Consider the following 22,971-nt stretch of genomic DNA (forward strand, 5'->3'; position numbering starts at 1 on the left):
TAGTATGTTTCATGAAATAATAATTGATATCAAGAAAGAGTTCCAGGACAGATTCCAGGATTCTGACTCCCTAAAACCAAAACTTGCACTGTTCAATAACCCCATGGAATTGAAGTGAGGTGCCCTGCGACCTTCAAATGGAAATTTATGATCTTCAGGCAGACCCATTCTACCAGACTAAAAAGTGTGATGTCCCTGAAACTTTCTGGAAACTGATTTCTAAAGAACGTTTCCCCAAACTGCTTAAATTCTCTCTGCAAATGTTATCGCTGTTTGGCAGTACATATGTGTGTGAAAGTGCTTTTTCTGCTCTCAACAAATTAAATCAAAAACGAGAAATCACATTGAAAGTGCTTCACTGGAATCAAGCCTGAGACTTTGCCTTACTGAACTTACAGTGGACATTGATAAACTTGTATCAGAAAAGCAGTGGCAATCATCACATTGATTTCTCAACTGTAAAATAAAGTGATATATTAAACTAGTGAGTTATATGTAATTCGTTTTCTTTCTTTAGTGTCTCTGGCCCTCACTTTCCTATACAAAAATTTGATTGCCCCTTGGGTAACTAAAGGTTGGACCACACTGTTCTATATCATCAAGTCAGTTGTTGCAATTTTGTTATATTCCCGCAGACATAATAGTATATTCTAGACTTGTGCACATATAATAAACTGCTTGGAGTCCCATGGTATAGATGTAGTATAGTTCTGATGTTAACTGTTTAGCAGTTGTTTAACAATTAACATCAAATCTATACCATGGGCCTCCAAGCAGTTTACTATATGTATAAAAGTCGAATATAACGTTATGTCCGTGGGAATATAACAAAATTGCAACGACTGGCTTGATGATATAGAATATCACATGAAGAGTTTTAACCTTATTTTATGCCATAACTTTCGTTTTATAATAAGTTTACAGTTCATTGTACTTTTATACCATGTATTTTATAATGTATTATCAAGTATCCAGGTTTACCATTGCAAGTGCAGTTCAGTAGTGTGTGAATATGGTAATCATGTGTTTGCCTGATGATAGCTTTAGCAGCCGAAACAGCTAATTTTAGCCTTGACCTTTATATTGTGTTGTGACGGACTCTAATAAAGAAATTGTTATACACTATATGTTGGCCTGGCTTGATGGGAGGAGTATCCAACCGTTTTCCTGAATACATGCTTGCAGAAACTCTCTCTTCATTTTAATTTATTTTAGTCATCGAATTAAGAAGCAGTCTTGCAAAGTATATATTTAATTCATATAAAAAGGTAACGTCCCTGTGTGTAACTAATTAAGCTGCCATGAAGGCATATGGGGAGGTGTATGTATAGATCTGCATTTTCTTGACCTTGGCACTAGCTGGAGGTGAGTGGTCACCTTTACAGGCATGAAAAACAATCATGTATTGTAACTCAAGATACTGAACTGCAAACTACTCTTTTTTAGGGAAGGAATTATGGGGACAAAAAAAAATATAAGCCAAGGAAGTAAATATTATGAGGCACATGCTACTTTTACTGTCACTAAACAACACTACAAGTTATGTAGAAGAAGCATAAGAAATTGAACACTATCTATACATGTGTATTATTTCCAATTAAAGGAATACTGTTACTGGTAAGCACAGATTTTAGGTATGTTAGTGCACACCATAAAGTTAAAAGCACATTCTGGGTAACTGTCAACTACAAATCTGAATCTACTGGAAGCAAGTCGGAAGAAAGTATCCATTTATGTATTATTTATTTGTAAATCAATGTCTGGTTAATACAGAGGACTGGTACCCCCCCTCACATGCAACATATCAAACTTTTAGTTGTCTTGCAACAATAAGCAACACCAAACATGCTGTTGCTTATTGTACACAATCTATTCAATATTCCCCATTGTGTGTTATATTTGTTGTTGGCCTCTTGCTTATATGTGTGATCTTTATATTCTGTGCGATGTGTGTTAAGTACAATATAAGAAAGAACTGTACATGTCCTCTTCATGTTCATATGCTACATGTAATCAATGCTAATTATTTGGAAGAGTGTGCATACAGCATGTTGAGGATGATAATACTTCGAGAATGGAGAGAAGACCAAGTCATAATCCTGGAATCTATTAACACACACACACACACACACACACACAGTGGAATGTTATTCAGTTGTTAATTCATGGGAATCAATTGTAGAAGACAAATGACGCAACAAGAAGTACTGATACTGCAGTTTTACTCTCTGAGGGCAAATGGTGATCAGTGACTTTAATTAGAGAAAATCTGGAGTACAAAATTTTGGAGACTTAGTCATTGAGACAAATTTAACGGCTGATGATTAAGAGATTATATTTGAGTTGATCTTAATCTACATAGGACTATACTCTATACAAGTTCAAGGAATTCTACATCAGCTGACTAACATACAAAAGCAATTCAACTCACCAGAATAGAACTTGTATTCCAACAGAACAGTGTAAAGCAACCCAATAATTTGGATGTGGGTGACTTTGTTCTCAAACTGTAATTTTGTTTTAATGCAAAATTATAAAAGTCAACAATCTTACGAGTATGTCAGCAGTTACATGACAGAGTTTCAATGACTTTCTCTGCAACCGCAGTGCATGATCAACTTTTGCAAATTAGAAAATGTTTCTCAACATAAAAGCATGTCACAATCTTCTGCATCTCTCACATGTTAAAATACGTTCCATAACTTTCTCAGGGAAATCAAAAGATGGTATATACATATTTATTAACAAGTTGAAATGGATTTTTTTTTTTTTAGTTTGAAGCCTTCCGTTCCTTTATTGAAGACATACTAACATCTGTGGGCCACTCTCAAAAATCATGTTTCTTCTTCTTTAATTGTTATGCCAAATTTATGCTCAGTTTGTGTTCACATTATTTTTCTTTCTTTACTTCTGTTTTACTTTCAGTTGTGTCTGTAGCCTTTTCAGATGGATGATCTTCATACCTGTAAAATAAGAAAGGATAAACATAAAACTCCTGTCCAGGTTATGTGCCACAAAAAAATATTGCACCCACAGGTCTTACTATACTGTTAGTCTTTTATTATCAAAGTATCCATCAATAATGCAATAATTTAAAAGACATTAGGGATATGTTTCACACTAAAAATGTATTTCAACACTTTTTGATGTTAAAATCATTACATGTCAATAGGACACTAAAAGCACATTCTGTGCATTAAAAGTGATTATCCAATTTTCTAAAATGTCTTTAGTCATATATTTGTTCTAATTTTTGACATGTTTCAGCCACATGGGCCATCCTCAGGTAATTTCCCTTCTTTGGGAGAACACTGCACTGTATACTTGTTCACTGTGCTTCGTTGCACATCAATATTTAGCACTATATCATGATCAGAATGCCGTCGTTGCACTCTATTGCAGCTGTGGTAGTTTTTGTGTGTCACATGTATCACTAGTGCGGTCTACCTGTGCGTGAGACATTAATGAGGTGAGGTTAGTAGACAAACAGCAAACCGAACATACATAAGAAAGCTCAGAAAGGGTGACAAATTCTCTGGTGAAAAAGATGACATGATGTAGGACAATTGGTCTGATTATATTCTCAAAGGAAGTATAAACCGGCATTGATTATAGTCATGACAAAAACTCTTGCAACTTCTCAACACTATACTTACTGAAACATTGCTTTAATATCTCCTTTGAGAAGTGCCAAGAGCAGTGGCGTGCCCAAACATGCTGGCACCAGATACAGAAGAGCAGGCTGGGCATGTTTGAATACATGCATCACAAAGATGGTAGCTATCAGACCCATGAAATATGCCACAAATGTCACATAAAAATAAGTGTTGGAATTCCTCTTCAAACTGAAAGAAAAATTTTGCATTCAGTTAAAGAGCTTCATTTATTGAGACAAAGTAAATTTAATAGTACCAACTGTTGTGCCCCAATTTCGAGACTGAAAATCAAAAGACACTGCTTAAATGTTTCGAGACTTGCGAAAAGCGTTTTACAGCAATCGAGCAAGGATGACGACACCTGGACTAAGGATGTAGGTTAAGAATACTGCTGATCAGCATTTATGCGTAATCACACTAGCAAGAAGCTTGCCTCACTTGGCCACTGGAGTATAATAATATTATCAAATACGCAGCGATGAGGTACCACGGTCCCACCCACAGCCACAGGGAATAGCCAATGAAAACCCTCCAACCCGAAATTTATAACAAAGGGAGTAGTTAACCTCCCTCTTTTCGCCAACTGCAGGGCCAGCAAAATTAGTGTATAAAAATGGAAAGAAAATTCAATACGGGATCTGATCTAAAAACGTAATAACCAGTTGACAGCCAGAGGCTCTATTCGATATGGGTCTTACAAGTGGTGGTGTCTAGCCTGCGTCTCTCATAGCAAGTATGTCTCTTTACTCATACTAGCCATGCTGTTAAACTTTATTGTTGTTGGTAAATGGTTGTTGTTTGTAAAATGTTGAAAACAGACTCCAGTGTGCCCAGTGAGCCCTTAGGGTAGAATGATAGAAATAATGTAACAAGTAATTGCCTAGGATGCTAGTCCGGCAATATGGCCGTCGTTATAGTGTATGTGTTATCATTACTGGTAGTGCGCAGAGCACGCACATTTGTGTTTATAGTTGTGACTCAATTTTTGTGATAAATATATCTAGGCTTTTAGTATGTATAACCTTTGGGGCAGATTAAGTTAAGGGTGAAGTATTATGATAGACTAGTGTAGAATTGCATAATGAGTAGTAGGAAATGGAGACAGGGAAAAGGTTCACGTTGAACGATGAATGCTTGCATATCTTCAGGAGTCGAAACAGAAGTGAGAGAGAGAGAGAGACAGACTCAAGTTTTACACGCCAGAAGGGGAGATTCATAGCGTAGTAACGTAAAGACACTATGTAGTCCCGACTGAAAGTCGGCCTTGTTAATACTGTAAATAGGATTGTAAATGAGCGTAAATAAACAGGGTAATTAGAGTAGGATGTACCAGGATTGTGATTCACCCCTCCATAACCAACCCGTCCACGGCCGATCCAGAGAGATCCTAGTTCAAGCGAAGGGCGGAACTGACCCAGGCAATGGCAGCCGAATGCAACAAGCAGTAAGGGTTATGAGAATCCAAGTTAAGGGTGAGAGACCAATAGGAGACAGAGAGATAGCGTCCCGAGAGGGAACAAGGGAAGAGACACTTTAGATAATTCATTAGCCCCTTCAAGCATAACAAAGTGATGGCAGAGGTGGGGATCGGCCAACGCAAAGTGGCTGACGTAGAGAGAGAGAGAGAGTGACTGTGTTTTACTCACCCCTTACATCGAGGTATTACGTACAGCAACGGCGGTGAGCCGAGTCAACAAAGGTTGACTGACGTAGCGAAGGGACTAGCCAAAGAGAAATGGCAGACCAAGTGATTTTGTGTGTTGTAACCCACCCCGTCACTAAGACATGATAATTGGGGACAGTGGTGAGATATCAAATCCACCCGTCGTAGAAGTGTAATATATGGTGTGACAGTTGATGGGCAGAGGCGGGTCTGACCTGATACGCCCGCTCTACGCCAATAATAAGAGGTGACAAGGAGGAAAGGGCCAGCCAACAGAGAATGCTCGACCACCGCGCTACCGGCCCTCAGTACTTTCACCACCCCTTCGTAAGATGTAATAAGATGGTGGCAGCACTATGCAACGAAGGAAGCCCAGAACCAGGAGAATCCTAGCTGGGGGTAATCTAGGATTATTGTGTTAACCCCTTACAGCATAAGATGTGGTAGCCAGGAGGGGTACCTCCACGCCCCTTGCCACCACGGCATAATACCAATACTGGTTTTCAACCCCATGTCACAATTAACACAGAAGGTAGTAGATATAAACTGTTGCTTCCGAAAGTCATAGTATGATGGATCCCCAATTAAAAATGTTCCTCAGTTTAAGGTCTTCCTTTATTTAATATTTATTTGGTTTCAATGATTCTATGTCTATCATTTCAGTGCCAAATTACCTACATTTAAAATTTTTCAGTTTAGCAATAAAATCTACTGCTCCCAAAAGAAAACGTGACCAGGTGATTTCCCTGTACTTACATACCTATTATCAAAACGTAGAAGCAGAGCAATAAAAATTCCTGGAATCACAATGTCACCCAAACCAAGCATAGCAAAGTTGTTTGCTGATAATCCTTGTTCAAGAAGGTCTTGTGGGAAAACCACTGAAACAGACAATTCACATTAAACCAACCAAACCAATCTCATATGGAGGTTGAGGCTCACCCTAATGGTTGCCCAAAATTGTCACTTCTTCTATTACTTAATACCATAATAATGACCTACTCTACCTCCTTCCACCTCAAATAAAATGGTTTTTACTACAGGGCAGTTTTCTTTTCACTGAACTGATTATTGACACTACTTCAAATGCAGAGGTTATATAGCATTAAATAAGAGAAAGCTGGCCATGAGTGCTGAGTTGTCCAAAATCTAAAATGAACTTAATGCAAAATTAACAGACTTACATTCCTAGGATAATACAGTACTGCCAAATTCACACACTGAAAAAGACTGCATTACTGTATTATCAGGCACTTCTGTCATTTCTGTTGATAGTTCAAAGAACAAATATTGTATTTTACAGTTTTCAATAAACTCACATTTGGTTCACACACACAGTGTTCTGGTATGGCATACAATATTTCTTAATCCTTTCTCACATCACGATAGTTATTCCTGGACAGCATTTGCACAGAACACAGGTATGTTGCACATTTAATAATCAAGGGCTCACAATAACTCAGAACTGACCAAAAGTGTACATACAATACTTGTGCTTTAAACCTTTATTCCATGCATATAAAAGTTTTTGGTAACTTACATTTAATTGGAGCCTCAAATGACTTGGCAACAGTGACCATAACATTGGTCCCAAATACCCAGAAGATGTCATACACAAAAAGTCCACATAGGAGGATGCAACCCGTCACAACGTTGTTCAAATGGAGAAGCTCAACACTATTTATAGCGAATGCAATACCAAACAAGTTGTTAGCAATCCAGTGCTGAAAGGGAACATATTATTAGGCAGGTCCTCAGTATATAAATATTTCTGCTGTAGTAGAACCTAAAGGTTCAAGCCTTAGAAATGATCCCGAACCAATTCCATCCACCTTCCATCCTCAGAATCAAGCTCTCTAATACCCATCATAATGTTATCTTCCCATTTCCTTCTCATTATTTCAAGTGGTGAATTTACAAAAGAGAGGTTTCCTGTCAAATTCTGTATACATTTCTTATCTTTCTCATCTAAGCTATATCACAACCTCCTTCATTTTGCTATTCTAAATTGTCCATTTGTTTTGCCTGTCTTAGGTCTAAGTGTTTTCCCGAGGACTCTTTCCAAACATATGTAAGTTCTGTTCTTGACTGTACCATAATCTCTAAGCTTCTCACTGCTGAGGGCCAGGATTTGAGTACTTCAGTTTTATCCTGTCAATTATCATTCCACCAATGCTCCATTCCCTCATCTATCTTCAGGGATTGTTACAATGGACCACCTTGTAGCCTAAGTACTAAGGGACTCAGTCTCACTTTACCACAAAATAATAAAAATAATGCACGTTCTTTTCCTTTAGGAGACCACAAGAACCACAAAAACCAACAAAATTTTCTTTAATAGTGTATGGTACTGCAATTTAATCTTTAATGTTTATGATCTAAATGAGATAATAGTTTTTTAACTCCCAGATTTATTCTTCTACAAAGTTCATCAAGATTCTCGTTTATAAAGGATGTTTCACTGGGGGCGGAACCCGGCATTTCGTTAGTAACTCGGATACTAATAAAGATACTGCAACGAAATTTTAACAGTACTGTAAAGTAGCACGTCTGTTCCATGAGAAATGAAGTGTGTGTGTAATGCACCGTCTGAGTCTCGCGACATGGAGTAGCAACAGCGTCGATGTGTCGCGCCCGTTAATCAGCTGTCCTTATCTGCATCCAGCGTGTCGCACCAGTCTAGCCCCAGCATACTCGCCTCTGCTGGTCTCATTTGTTTTTGCGCTTTTGGCTGAGGGTGTTTAGACAGTGCGGTTGTTTATCTCGAGTGTTGTTCGCCAGTGTGAAGTGAAGTGCGTACACAACGGAAAAATGGATCAGTACACCCTGGAGCACCAGGTGTTTATTGTGTGTGTATACTGAAAAACAGAACCCATCAAGGCATGTCAACAACAATTCCTGGCGAAGTTTGGAGGCAAAGTTCGCCGAGTAAGTCCAGAATTTGGGCCTTGTCCAAAAAACGTGAAACCAAGGGGATAATTTTGGATCAGCACACAGGAGGTCGTCCAGCAATGTCAGCGGAAACGATCCAGGATGTGAAGGCCCGGCTGCTGGCGTCTCCTAAGAAGTCATTGTGCCGAGTTTCACAGGAATCAGGTCTTTCGACAAGCACTTGCTATCGTGCTGCGAAGAAATCTAAGCTTCATGTATACCGAATCTCCATGGTGCACGAGTTAAAAGAGCCAGATTACGTGGAGAGTGGCGTATTGTCAATGGTTACAGACCCTTGTCCAGGATAATCCGGACATTCTGGACTACACTTGGTTTTCACACGAGGCATGGGTCATCTTTCCAGATACATTAATTCACAAAATTGTCACATTTGGGCAAGTGAGAATCCCAATGCGATACACGAACCCCTTCATTCGAAGAAGATTGGTGTTTGGTGTGGAATTTCCCGGTGGCGCATAACTGGACCCATCTTCTTCGACATGACAATCACAACAGCAGCGTACGTAGATATCTTCCACTGCTTTGTGAATCAACTGGACGATGAGGAATTATCCATTGGTTATTTCCAGCAGGATGGAGCAACACCACACACATTGTGCGCAAGCATGGCTGAAATGCAGTCTTTTTTCGGCGACCACATCATTTCCAGGGGACTTTGGCCACCGCGCTTGCCTGATCTAACACCGCCTGATAATTTTTTGTGGGGACATTTGAAAGCGCAAGTTTAAGCCAACAAACCGCGAACCATAGAGGCTTTAAAAGCAAACATAAGTGAGGCCATCAAAGAAGTGACACCTGATGTACGGGCAAGGACTTTCCAAAACATGGCACGCCAAGTCCAATGCTATCTGGATGCAAATGGTGGCCATTTCCAGCACTTGTTATGATGTCACCAGACTTCAAATGAACTGAGGTAAGTCCACTCCAAATTAGTATCCAAGTTATTAACAAAATGCCGGGTTCCGCCCCGAGTGAAACACCCTGTATTTGTCCTCCTCCCTCCAATGTACTTGAATTTGTAAACATTTTGTACACAAGTTTTTTAAACATGAAATCAGTAAAACTGATGCAGCACAGATGTGATGACTTACTTTCTTAATAAGGTACCATGCTCCTACAATAGAGCAACAAACAAGACAGACAACATCATGGGATGAGAAGCGATAATTAATGAGGTCATCATCACCATCAGGTCCACCTTGTGTGAAGTGCAGATGGAATGGAATGTTTGGAATAGCAGCTGGTACCAGAGAACTTATTACAGGGCTGAAACACAGAGCTCAGCAATTACAAAATATGTTAATTCCCTCATATGTGGCCCTATTACCACCTGTTCATATAGTGGAATGCCAGGTCGGATTTTGATGATCGACTTTAGCATATTTGTAATTGAAGGTCCTGCCTTTCTCAAAAAATATTTTTAGTAAACCCATGTTTCTTATGTGATGTTACAACAGCTGTTGAAAATGGTGTCTTCCAACATCAAAGCATATTTCTCAATGACATCAGAAATTCTGTGACACTGAAAACTCACCTTCTGTAATTTCTAGGATATTTCAGAAAACAATATGGATTACTTCTGCTTTATGTTTCAAGTATCACCACATATAAAAATCAGACAAATTCAGATTCGATGAACATGATGACTGTGATCATTATAAAAGAAAAGAACATCCTGTAGTGTCAACACTGCGTTTTCTGATGGACTGTCCAATTCCTAATACTCATATACTCATATCACTCCCAGTCATTGTTCAGTGTTGTAACTCATTACAGTTACGGCATCAGTCAGCATTCTTCTAGTCCAAGGTCTGATTTCATTTATTTTTAACAGAAATGCTTCATCTGCTATCAAGTGGTAGGGAAATGTTTCACCACTGTCATCCAGCGATAAGGAAGTATTCTTTCTTCTGCACAGTTCTATGGAAAAAGTGTATCTTTTTTTTTTCAAACTTAAGGTCCTACAAGATACACTAATATATAAAAGCTTTCAATGCTCATTTGGTGAAATGATTTGAACAGTTCTAGATCCTGGTTAAGTTCTTTTGAAACAATATAAGCACCTGAGTTTAAATTGTCACGAAAGAACAGATGCACCCAATGTTTTCTTTTTCCCCGTGCTCTCTTCTCATGCTGTCTCAACCATCACCACATTATGACAAGATCTGTATTATTATTTGACATTGCAGAAGAGAAGTACACAAATTAGAAAATAACAATCAAGTATTAAGTTGAACAAACACACCCACTTGAGATGACATGAGCAACTAATCAAACATAAGTTTCCTCAGTGTGTGCATGTAAATCTGGAAACCAGTTTCCTGCTTGAAATCAGTGATGTTTCTAGAAAGTTGCAGCTGCCAGTTTCTTTGGTGCGCCCTCGCTTTTAGACATAACAAATGCAAATCACACTCACAACTGACTGGTCAAATGAAAAAAACATGCAAAGATTTGTGGATATTAACTGTGTGATTCCTGTCAGGGCAGCAGTCTATTTACATTGTGGCATGATTCATATTAAGATCTAAAAGTTTGTGATGATGGTAAATTGTTACAATTAATATGTTGCTGGACATTATCCATCATCTTGTCTGTTCTTAAAAAACCGTCTAGTTTCTATTAAAAACACCACATTTCGGGAACTGGAATCTGTCCCCGTCTTCAGGTAAAATCTACTCAGTTGGGTCTCTCCGGACCGGATTGGTCCAGAGATAGGGGCTTGCTCTGTCTATTGGACCCAACTGAGTAGGTTTTACCTGAAGACGGGGACAGATTCCAGTTCCTGAAACGTTGTGTTTTTAAAGAAACTAGACGGTTTTTTAAGAACAGACAAGATGATGGATAATGTCCAGCAACATATTAATTGTAATGATTCATACTGTCGAGATCCCCCAGCATGAATGTTTGCGCTTTTATTTGTGAATATTCTTGGATTTTTGATGACACCATTTTGACAGCTACTGTAATATCAGGTAAATAAAGCGGTCTTAGTGAAATCATCTACAGAGCGCAGCTGGGTTCTTCAGTTAGATTAATGTAATAGCATGTCAACATTAGCAATCCATTAACTAGTGTCCCACTCTATTAGCAGGTGATAATATGACGGAATGAACCTCTACGTATGTTGAACACTGTCAACTGACTAATGTATGTTGCCAAAACCTCTTTCCTTCCAGCATAACAGCAAACTAGATATATCACTTACCTCATAAGAGGACACAATGCCAAGATGCCCAGGAAGAAGAAGTAGCCCGTCAACAATAAATTTATATATTCCTTCGAGAAAATCTGTGGAGGTAATACAAAACCAAAATTATAGCATGCTATGAGCTTGTTCTTTTGGTAAGGCAGAGGTAAAGTTATTATGCCATCTAGATGTCTGAGGGAATGGATGCATAGATCCAAATTTTCTTGACCTTAGCACTCATTCGAGGTGAGTGGTCAACTTCATGCACTGGCCACTTTACATCCCAGGGAAAGAGCCCATGGTACCCATTGTATAGAAGGCTGTGTGGGCTCCAGAGATGGTCTGGGTGACATGGAGAAGAAAAAATTCTTGGTCCTACTGGAAACTGAACTCTGACACCTCAGTCATCCAGGCCGTAGCCAGTAACTATACTGACTCAGATTTTTTGATAAGGTTCAGGAATGAAATTACTGATGATTATAAAATTTGATTGCTGGGATTTGTTTAATGTATTTAATTTCCACTTCCTCTTCTCTCTTAGTTTTAGGTCTTCATAAGCATTTTCACAATTTTTATTATAAAGGATTCTATTTCTATTCTATTGACAAAAAAGTGATCTCAGGTGTGTATATGAATGTATAAGGTGGTTCAAATATGACCAGGACTGATTTTTTTTTTTAAACATAATTGCCAAACACTTACTTGCACATGTCAGTCTTCAACGTACTCCCCTCCGGAGTCAACACATTTTCTCCAACGTTCTGGAAACATCCTGATGCCCTTTTCAAAAAAGACTTGTGGTTGGCGGCGTTTCCACTCCCGAACAGTCTGGATGACGGCGTCATTGTCCACAAACCACATGCCTTGCAAGTCTGATTTGAGTCTTCCGAACAGGTAGAAATCACTTGGGGCCAAATGTGGACTGTATGGCAGATGTGTCAGAAAGTTCCATTTCAATTTCTGGAGGGTTTCCATTGTTGTTTTGGCCATACGGCAGCATGCATTGTCTTGAAGGAAGGCTACCTGCTTTCCACCTGTCTTCCCCTTGGATCGGATCTTTTCTTTCACGTCTGTTGCCAGGACGTCTGAGTAATAAGCTGCACTGACTGTTCTGGCATCTGTCAGAAAGTCTACATGGATAACCCCCTGCCAGTCCCAGAAGAACGTTGCCATCACTTTTCCTGCTGAACGGCTCCTCCGCGCTCTCTTGGGTTTGGGAGAACTGGTATGCCGCCACTCGCATGATGACTGCTGGCACTCGGGAATGAAGTAGTGCACCCACGTTTCATCAGCGGTCACTACAGACTTCAAAATGCATCACCTTCATCTTCAAACTGCTGTAGGAGACGACTGGCAGCTTGCATGCGCACCATTTTGTTCACGTCTGTCAAAGTGCATGGTACCCACCGTGCATTCACCTTGCGATAGTGCAGGTGGTATTTCACGATGTCTTCTACACTACCATCACTGATGGCCAGCATTGTTCCAAGTTCCTTGATAGTGATGCGCCTACTCTCACGAGTAAGCACGTCTGCACGATTAATGTTTGGCTCGGTGACGGACGTTCGTGTCTGACGATCATGTGGTTCATTCTCCACGTGCTCTCTGCCCTCTCTGAAGCACTTACACCACTCAAACACCTAGGTCCATGAGAGACACTGTTCCCCATACTATTGTTGGAGTGTGGTGAATTTCAGCAGACAGGATGTTCTCTCCGAGGAATTTGATCACAATGCATTGTTCTACGTTCCGTGGTACGTTCTGTTCGCTCATCACTCTAGCAACTCCCAGACAGGACTGAACAGGTTCTAACCCGAACAGGAGGGAGGGTNAGGTGAACAAATATGAGAAGTTGAAGCTGGATTCATTTATATGCATAGCATGCAGTAGCGCAGTTGGTTGAGACACTATGCTACAAGCCGGAAGGTCATGGGATCGAATCCCGATGAGGTCATTGCATTTTTTTTTTTCCAATTTACCTATTCCTTCCAGCCGCACTATGGCCCTGGGGTTGACTCAGCCTATAACAGAAATGAGTACCAGGAATATTCTTGGAATATTCTTAGGGGTAAAGAGCGGCCGGCACGTAGTGCTGACAACCTTGCCACCATCTACAAGCTGACTGTCTAGAAAATGTGGGAACCTCAACATCTCACAACCCTATGGGCCTCCACACCCTGTTACAGGGATATCTTTACTTTTTTTACTTACTTTATACAAAATGCCATCCTTTTGTATTTTCACTTAATTGGGATGGATGTCAGCAACATCTCACAACCCTATGGGCCTCCAAGGCCTGTTACAGGGATACCTTTACTTTTTTTACTTACTTTATACACAATGCCATCTTTTTATATTTTCACTTAATCGGGAAGAATGTCGGATCTAAGGTAATGTTCATGAATTAATGTGGTATCCAAATATGAATGGCATTGTAAGTCCTGGCATCTAAGATAAATGCATAAATTAATGAGACCTAACCAAACAAAAAAAGGACAATACTTGTTTACCTTGAACACCAGTCTAGTTAACCTTGAGACTGTATTTCTGGGACAGATACTGGTACAGTAACAACACCATATGGAACAATTTTATCACTAAATTACTACATAACCATAAAACCAATTATAGTCACAATCAATGATAATATCTACATGATGATACTACAGACCTTCAAATGATCCTTATTTAATTCCAGTATTTATGCACTCTTACCTGGAAGAATACATACAATCCAAATAATGCTGCACTAGCTATTATAGGGAACATTGCAGCATCTGCATGCGACATAGTTTCAGGTTTCTCTCCTGCTTCCTGTGAATAAAACGGAGACATAGTGAATCTCACAATGCAATTAAGGAAATTGTAAAAATTCCGAACTATAAAGCATTATATTACACACATTTAACAAAGGCGGTTATATATGGAGAACTTGGAACAAAAATATGAATAGCTCTACTGCATGCAAATAACGTCAAGTTAGGTACACTCACTTCCAGCATGCTTCCTTTCATGGAAAACAGTTTCCACAAACCCTGGTCTGCAGACAGCAAGCTTCATTCATTCCATCAAATTCTCCACAAATAAGAATGTAAAAAACTGTAACTATTGTAATTTTAATCTACTTATATATCAAATTGTTAATATTCAGAATTAACTTGACTTGTCATATATCATGTACAATGATCTACAGTGACGAAATAAATAAATCAATCAATAATTTAATCTATTTGGGGGGAGGGGTAATTTATTACACTAATATCTATATCATGTCATACAGTAAGATAAGGACTTGGAAACATGTGGTCCTGACCAAATCATAGCACCATCCAGAGACCTGCCTGTCTGCGAGTCGAACCAAGCACCTCTCGAATATGAGTGTACAAGTGTAACTGCTCATGTGATTTATATTAAAAAGCATATGGGTAGTTATAAATTAATTTTTAAAGAGATCTCCTTATATAGATACGTGATTCTAATAGTGCGAAACTGCTCACTATTTAGCGCATTCGTATGACAATACGGTCTACGTGTAAGTTACCTTCTGCTCCTTATGGTGTTTCACTGAGCGGAATGCACCAAAAAATATTGGAAGTAAAGCCATTATAACAAGACTTCCGTAAGCAACTGCCATCCCTTCTGGCGTTGCAGGTATTTTGGAAGTTGCATTACTGGCAGTTTCTGTCAAATTTTCATTATGACCTACAACCTCCTGGCTCACGTCTGCCATTTTTTCACCACTGTCCGTCAGTGGCGGTCAGTGGCGTCAGTGGAGTGGATTCATAAATACAAGCTTGCCGACTCGAAGAGCAGAACTTCCCATGTACGGTCGAATCGGTTCGAATGGAGGAGAAAGTTGTCTACTGTAATCTGTCGTAAATTACTGGAATTGCATAAATTCTCTCACCGATTTCGGTCGCTCAGTTGTATAAATTAATGTGGCGGTAACGCCGGAGAGACAGATTTACGTTTTCGACACTGACACCGAAACTAACACAAATTAACTGTATAAACCGAAAGAAGATGTCGATCTTACGACAGATATATCCCACAGCCATACAAAAGGCTCATCCCATCGATCCCATCTACCTGGACATACTTCGCTAACGAGCAACGAGTAAGGGTGTATGTGTGTCTTTCAAGTATTCAAGTAGGCGAGTGTAAAACGTAGTTCTTGGAAATTCTGAAAATAATGTATGAAACCGTATGAGTTGTGTGATGTTAGGCCAGTTAATTCAGAGGTATATGAGAATTTAAAAACGATCTGTGTGTATTCAAATTACATTGACAACGTAGGAGGTATTAAATATGAAGGCAAGATAATGTTTAAGGTTATCAAAATACAAAGTTGAAGTTTATTTACAGTGATAAAAATCAACAGTACTGAAATTTGTAAAGAAAAATGTCGGATGAAGAGGATACTACAGTTCTCCTCAGTGGGAAGAATGAAGATCGCGAAAAAGCCAGTGCTGCACTTGCGGTACAGCAACCTGTCAATATTACTGGCGCAGATGTGACACATGTGGCGTTCAGAAGTGACATTTCTTTGTTATTGACATCATTTGTCGCAGTTTTTGGAGGACTTGCCTTTGGCTATGATATGGGTATTGGGACAAACATAATTTCACAGATTAAGGACACTTATGAACTAACGTGCTTGGAGCAGTATATGGTATCTAGCACATGGTTTTTTGGAGCGATAATTGCGTCTTTTGTTGGAGGTATGTCCGAATTAGATTTAAAATCATTATGTACAGAGTTGAATCCATCCTCTAGCCCAGATAAATTGAACTTACTACTTTCACCAGTTTCCATATACCAGATTGTAAATCCCGTTTAAATCCTGTACCACAATCTTCTCTTCCCAAACCAGGTATTAAGAAGACACCTGGCTATTGTTTATATGAGCACTTGAAGGAAACATTTTTATCATGCATGGAAGGTACCTTTATTATGAGAATGACTATAATTTCTGAAGTTCTCATTTTCTGCAATTCCTCCTTAAGTGTTCAGGTGTCTTTCATCAGATAGACTGCAGCCTCAACTCACATCTTTCCAAACTCACAATTCATCTTTATCCTGTTTTATTATGAATTTATGTGTGTCATCTAAACTCATCCATAATTTATGAGATTTAACACAGCATTGATTGATTGATTGATTGATTTATTTCGTCACTGTAGATCATTGTACATGATATATGACAAGTCAAGTTAATTCTGAATATTAACAATTTGATAATTGTCAAGTAAATTAAAGGATAAAATGTTGCTGGTATTATTTGTAGCTGTTATGTATGAAGGGATTTAGAGTACAAATTGTAGTTATTATTGAGCTGTTAAGAACTATTTCAAAGAACTGATTTTTTCTCTATCTGTTGAGATCTAAAAATCATACTTTAATTGTTAAACAGATTGAAAAACAGATTTTTATAGAGATAAGCAATTGAAATTGTGATATATGAAAATGCATAGTGAATATTCCTTTGTGTCTTAGAAATATAAATGTATTTTTCCTTAAAATATGATGCTTTTGAGCACCATTTATGATAAGGATGTTCCTTTCAGAAAACTAATGTATGGAATGTATGTAGTTTTTACCACATAAAAACAGTTTTGTACAGAATTTGGGAGTATATATGTGATGGGTCATCATAAAAAAATTCACATTCTCAGATCCATTAATTCATTAATTACCACTGTCAAACTGAAAGTCAAATATTAAAGATTTCACATAGCTAACATGTTATTGCTTTACATTCTACAAAAATAACCTTAGAAAAAGTTGCATAATTTTCTAAGAGGTACTGCTACACAAAGTTTCAAGACCCATACATTAAATGCCTTTCATATAGCTCACATCACAGAAGTCTGCACTGCATTAAACACTAGAAAAGCAAAATGGCCTTTAATGGCATGATTGCAAATTTCATGGAAATCTGTCAGATTGATTTGAAAGATATTAGTAGAATTCAGACACAAAGGCTTATAAAAAAAGTGTATTTCTTCACACAAATGTGTGAAAATAGTTCGTTTCATTTTATTTTTCTTCGAGTAATCCATAACAGTGATCATCACCTAGGATATAGATGTCCACATACAATAAAATAAGATACAGTAGTGGCCATACAACAAGCAGCCTTGTCAGTTGGTAATACAGTAATACAAAGACATTACACCCTATTCAGTAATACAATAATACATTAATATGATAAATTATACACATACAATAGCAAAATAATATACAAATATAAAATAAGTGTGTAAGTCAATATAAGAATGTGACCCAAACAGCAACATAAATAAAATTTTATTTCATTTATCAGACCACTCGAAGTATTCATTTATTGAGTAAAAATATTCCTGTAAAAATTTTCTTAGTAACCACTTTAAACTTATTAACATCATATAGAAATTTCCTATATCTTTATACCCATAAAGTAGGGACCTTTCTGACATTTGGACAAGTTAACCGAAAGCAAATAAAGTTAATGCTTTGTCTTGTATTTATCGTATATATATCTCACTGCTAATTACAAATTTAGATGCATTTTTTGCTACCAGCAACAACAAGGAGTACATGCATTGAAAATAACAAGGTAAAATATTTAAACGTCTAAAAAGTCCCCGACAAGATATTTTGGGGCTCACATTAAAAATAACTCTTATAATTCTCTTCTTCATTATAAAAACGTTTTTGCTATTAAGAGCATTTCCCTAAAAGGGAAGACCATACGTAATGACAGAGTGAACATATGCAAAATATACCATCCTTAAATTCTCTATCGTTAAAAACAATTTGAGGGTTCTAATAGCAAAACAAGCAGAATTCTACTTAGTAATTACTCTGGTTATATGCCCTTGCCAGGATAATGTTGAATCAAGTGTCACCCCCAAGAAATCAATGCAATGTGTGCTATTTATTTGCTTGTCCATGAACTTTAAAGTGGATTGGTCAGATTGACCCATTTTTGCTTTAAAGTACATAAAACGAGTTTTTTTTTAGATTCAATGTCAATTAGTTAGCCTGAAACCAATCTACTGTATTCCCCAAAACAACCACAAGATTACTTTTAAGTTGCATAAGATCAGGAGAAACAAGTATTAAATTAATGTCATCTGCAAACAAGGTAGGTTTCGACACATTACTTATTATAGCCGGCAAATCATTTATATACAAAAGAAAAAACAATGGACCAAGAATTGATCCTTGAGGAACTCCTAGTTTCATTCATTCCCAATTCGAGAACGAATTACAAAATTATTTCTCCTTTATTACAACTCTTTGATATCTGTTGTTCAAATAAGAGGCAATCAGTTTTAGAAATATTCCTTGCACACCATAAAACTTAACTTTGCCAACAACATCTCGTGATGTTGGATTTATATTTGGACGATTTATATATCTGTTGGTTGTGTAACTATGTAAGGATTTTATGGAAAGAATGATGTGAAATTGACCAAGTAACTTCATTTTATCTGTAATAATACTTCTTATCTGTTTAGTTGTCAATATTATTATCCATATTACTTATCACCATTATTTTATATTGTATATTGATTACTGTGATATTGTGTAAACTCTTAAACTTGTTTTATATTGCAAACTATTTGACAACTGCTTGATTTATAAGCAAGATGAGTTCATACTACTTGACGATTTCTATATCTGTTGGTTGTTTAAACCATGTAAGGATTTTATGGAATGTGAATAAATGAATGAATGAATGAATGAACACTATCAAACGCTGTGGTCAGATCACAAAAGACTCCACCAACCAATCTTTTACTATCCAACATGCAAAATGTTACAAATGAAGTTAAAGGTAGCAGATTCTGTAGAACAATACTTCCTAAATCCATACTGATCAGTATCCAAGATTTTGTTAGATATATAAATGTGCAGACTATTGTATATAACTTTTTCAAATATTTTTGAAAAGGAAGTAAGTAAAGAAATTGGCATGTAATTTGAAATTTCTGCCCTTTCACCCTTTTTGTAAATCGGGTGCACTTGTGAATATTTCAGCCATAATGGAAATATGCCTATAGACAGAAACCTATTACATATATAGATAAGTGGAGGTAGTCTATAAGGCATGCTAGACTTTAGTACGAGTACTTTAGATGATATTTCATCATAACCAAAGAATTTTTTTTTGTTTTTAAGTGATTTGATCTTTCGTCTCTTTACTAGTTACAGGTACATGTTTAAATTCACTCATGGGTCCTATAGTTACTGTGGTTAAGTAATGGGAAAACTTATCTTTACTGACATTCGACCCTGAGTTTATATGAGGGCCATTGGATTGATTATCCATAATTGTACTGAAATATACATTAAAAGCATTTGCAATATGAAGACCATTGTTAATCTCTTTACCATCCTTGATTAATGGCGGAGGGTCATGATTATTATTATATTTACTGGTCTCATTATTTACTATATTCCATATTGTTTTAGACTTGTTATCAGAATTAACAATCAATTTCTTATAATATATTCTTTTAGCAGCTTTCATTACTTCTCTTAATGTTTTACTGTATTTTTTATAATAGGCAAGCAAAGAAGGACTTTCTATACTCCTACATAGCATATGAAGATTTCTATTGTGCTGACACGAGATTCTGATTCCAGCAGTTAACCAAACTTCGTTATCGTAATTGTGAAAGATTTTTCCAGAGAGGAAAACTGCCATTAAAGACTCTCAAATAAGTATTTAAAAAGCTATTAAATATATTATCTACATCACCATCTGTGAATACATCGTCCCATATTTCATAACTTAATTTGAAATTAAAATTCTCAATGTTCATTCTATTAATCTGGCGTTTAAAATAGTACTGACCCTTCAAGACTTGAGATGTGAAGTTATTTAATAACAAGAACTGCACATCATGGTCAGACAAGCCATTCACAACAGGAATAATAGAATAATTACTTATTTTACATTTATCAATAAAAATACCGTCAATAGCTGTGGCAGATTTATTATCAGTCATTGTTGGAAAATCTACTATGTTATACAAACTATATGTAGTTAATAAAGAGTCTAGTTAGGGTTTGCTGTTGCTATTACTGAGGTACTTAATATTCAAATTGCCACAGAGGATTAAATTTGTGGATGTAGAATGGAGCTTATTTAAGACAGAGTCCAGAGTGCTAATAAAATACAGGATTTTCCCTGCTGGAGATCTATAGATTGATATTATACAATAAGTAACAGACATTAAATATAGTTTGACGGCACACACTTCAAAATCTGATTCAGATCAATAACTGTAAATGATAAGGATTCGTGTACATAAATACATACTCCTCCAGACTTGCTAGTACTTCTACAATACTTAGCTGCCAATCGGTATGGACTACAGCATAACATACTAATTTCTTGATCACGTAGGTGATGTTCAGATAAGCAAAGTACCTGGGGGTATGCATCAAACCATATACTTAACAGTTCATCAATTTTACCTCGTATTGACCTGATGTTTTGATGGTATACCATGAAGGGTACCTTGTACTTAAACTTATTACATTCGTTATTATTTGCAGAAACTGTTAAAAACTAATTTATTATTTGGTCTATTTATTACTTTGTTTATGTTTAAGCTGATCATAAAAAAATCACCTGTTCTATTAATTGGTAGCTTCTTTCGTCTTGTTGATATTCTATAGGCATTATGTTTGTTCAACTTACTGTTTTCCTCACCCTCATTTGATGCAGTCTTACTAGGTTCATTACAAGTAATAGGGGGTATTATCTCCACTAAAACCAGTGGTTTGTCGTCCCAACCTAAACTAATGGGTGGTGTCTCCGTATGCTGGAACAAGTTCTTAATACTCAAAGCAAGCTGACTGCATATAATATCTTTGCCATATCCATTGTAATGAAGGCCGTGTCTGGTAAAATAGTCTCTATTTTGAGGACTTTCTAGAATAGTAACATGTGCATTCAATTTCATGTATTTCCACAATTTCTTGCTAAAATTCTTAATATCATCATTTATATATACATTAGATACTTGGTCAAACCTCAGGGGTGGCATTAGTAGTATAATATTTGTCTGACTATTCTTTTTAGCAAATTGAGTAATATGCCACAATTCCTTTACACAATTATCACTAATTACATCATTCATATCTGCTACCAGGACTAACATGTCCTTTTTGGTCAAATTTGCACTATCTTGATTACCAAAGGATAGTAGGGTCCTTAAGTGACAATTTGGCTTAGTATAGCCTATAACCTCGAAAGAGTTCATGAGCTTATCATTTAACTTAGCTGATAGCCCCCGTGAATGGCTATCTCCAAGAATTACTACCTTCCTAACATCTTTCCTCACGGCAGATTTACCAGGGGTCTTTTGGACGTTTGATACACCATCACAATTAAATAACTTCCTATCTTTCCTTTGTAGGGGGGGTTAACATGCCCATTATTAATAATTGGTATTTGATAATGTTTAAAATCGTGACCCAGGTGATTCCATCTTCATATTCCATCTTGGTTGTCGATACCTCCTGCTGCATCATATGGTGATGATGATATTTGGGGTGCTTAGCCATATAACATTGTCTCTTGGTTCTTAATTTAGTAACACTTGGAATAATCATATCTATTCTTCTATTATTACAGGGCGATGATACACTTGGTACATATTCAGGAAGGTTCGATAACACATCATATCTATTTGAGGTTAATACTGGTTTGGTAATTTGTAGCACTTCAGTTCCTCTGTTACGTCGTGGAGGGGGCGTGGAGGTAAATCCCCACCGCTTCCATCACTGTTACGCTCTTACGTCCTTACGACAGGGGTGGATGGGTTATCTCACTGCTGTCTTCACTGTTATGCTGTCGCTACACCTCTATTATGCCGTGGTGACAGGGGGCATGGAAGTATCCCACTCTGTCACCCGGTTTAGTATGCTGCCACCATCTTGTTATATCAAGAAAACTAGTAAACTTATCGTTGCTTACGTCACTGTCCTGGCTTAACTCGTAATTCGCCGAAGCTTTGGGAGGTCCTGGAGTCGTCAGGGAAGAGGGTAACACTTAAGGAATTGCTAGGTTAAAGTAAACTCACACACATGCCTATCCTATTCTATTGCCCTATGTTACTATATACATACTATATACACACTTACCGACGTTCGTCGGTTGTATTACACTGGATAATGAACCTGCAGCCATCATTAAGTCTACCTCCTGTCACCCCACTGTCGGGTATTCTACGCCTCTGTATTTCTGAATGAACCTAGTCCATCTAGTTAGCACTATCTTTCTCTGGGGTTTACACTTTACATTTGTCACTATCACACTTAATGTTCATGGCTATATGAAGTTGGTTTCACTTACTTGAGCTGAGAAAACAGATGCTCGCCATCACCAACCAGCGCCGACTCACGGCCATCGCTCTCTCGGCGATAGCCTCCCGCTGAACTCTAAGTTACTTAATATTATTCAAAAGCCAAAAGGCAAAAGGTTTTTTGATTAAGTCTTCTAGGGTTTA

At 37.5% G+C, this 22,971-nt stretch overlaps 2 protein-coding genes across 2 annotated transcripts in view; one reads left to right on the forward strand and one right to left on the reverse strand.

Annotated features, from left to right (window-relative positions):
* Nucleotides 1-1,488: 1,488 nt before the first annotated feature.
* Nucleotides 1,489-15,217, reverse strand: LOC111867313 (minor histocompatibility antigen H13). Its single transcript, XM_023857059.2, has 8 exons — nucleotides 15,000-15,217; nucleotides 14,174-14,272; nucleotides 11,477-11,559; nucleotides 9,363-9,537; nucleotides 6,860-7,043; nucleotides 6,080-6,200; nucleotides 3,657-3,845; nucleotides 1,489-2,963 (listed from the first exon to the last, which is right to left on the reverse strand). Exons 1-8 carry the CDS (start codon nucleotides 15,186-15,188, stop codon nucleotides 2,891-2,893), a joined length of 1,113 nt encoding a protein of 370 aa, XP_023712827.1. The 5' UTR covers nucleotides 15,189-15,217; the 3' UTR covers nucleotides 1,489-2,890.
* Nucleotides 15,218-15,394: 177 nt separating this feature from the next.
* Nucleotides 15,395-22,971, forward strand: part of LOC111867314 (solute carrier family 2, facilitated glucose transporter member 10) — a 42,038-nt gene continuing 34,461 nt past the window's right edge. The window contains exons 1-2 of the mRNA XM_023857060.2: nucleotides 15,395-15,699; nucleotides 15,824-16,179. Coding sequence (XP_023712828.1) covers nucleotides 15,861-16,179 — 319 coding nt within the window. The 5' untranslated portion in view covers nucleotides 15,395-15,699; nucleotides 15,824-15,860. The remainder of the gene's footprint in view (nucleotides 15,700-15,823; nucleotides 16,180-22,971) is intronic.

The sequence above is a fragment of the Cryptotermes secundus genome, unplaced genomic scaffold (genome assembly GCF_002891405.2).
Source record: "Cryptotermes secundus unplaced genomic scaffold, Csec_1.0 scaffold1882, whole genome shotgun sequence".
Lineage (NCBI taxonomy): Eukaryota > Metazoa > Arthropoda > Insecta > Blattodea > Kalotermitidae > Cryptotermes > Cryptotermes secundus.

What these genes read in the sequence shown, in the direction of transcription:
- LOC111867313 (XM_023857059.2), bottom strand. Translation starts at nt 15,188, where the DNA reads ATGGCAGACGTGAGCCAGGAGGTTGTAGGTCATAATGAAAATTTGACA. An exon ending in ATTTGAGGCTCCAATTAAAT is followed by an intron (nt 6,201 to 6,859) that starts GTAAGTTACCAA and finishes TGTCTGTTTCAG; the next exon opens with TGGTTTTCCCACAAGACCTT. An exon ending in CTTCTACGTTTTGATAATAG is followed by an intron (nt 3,846 to 6,079) that starts GTATGTAAGTAC and finishes TTTTTCTTTCAG; the next exon opens with TTTGAAGAGGAATTCCAACA.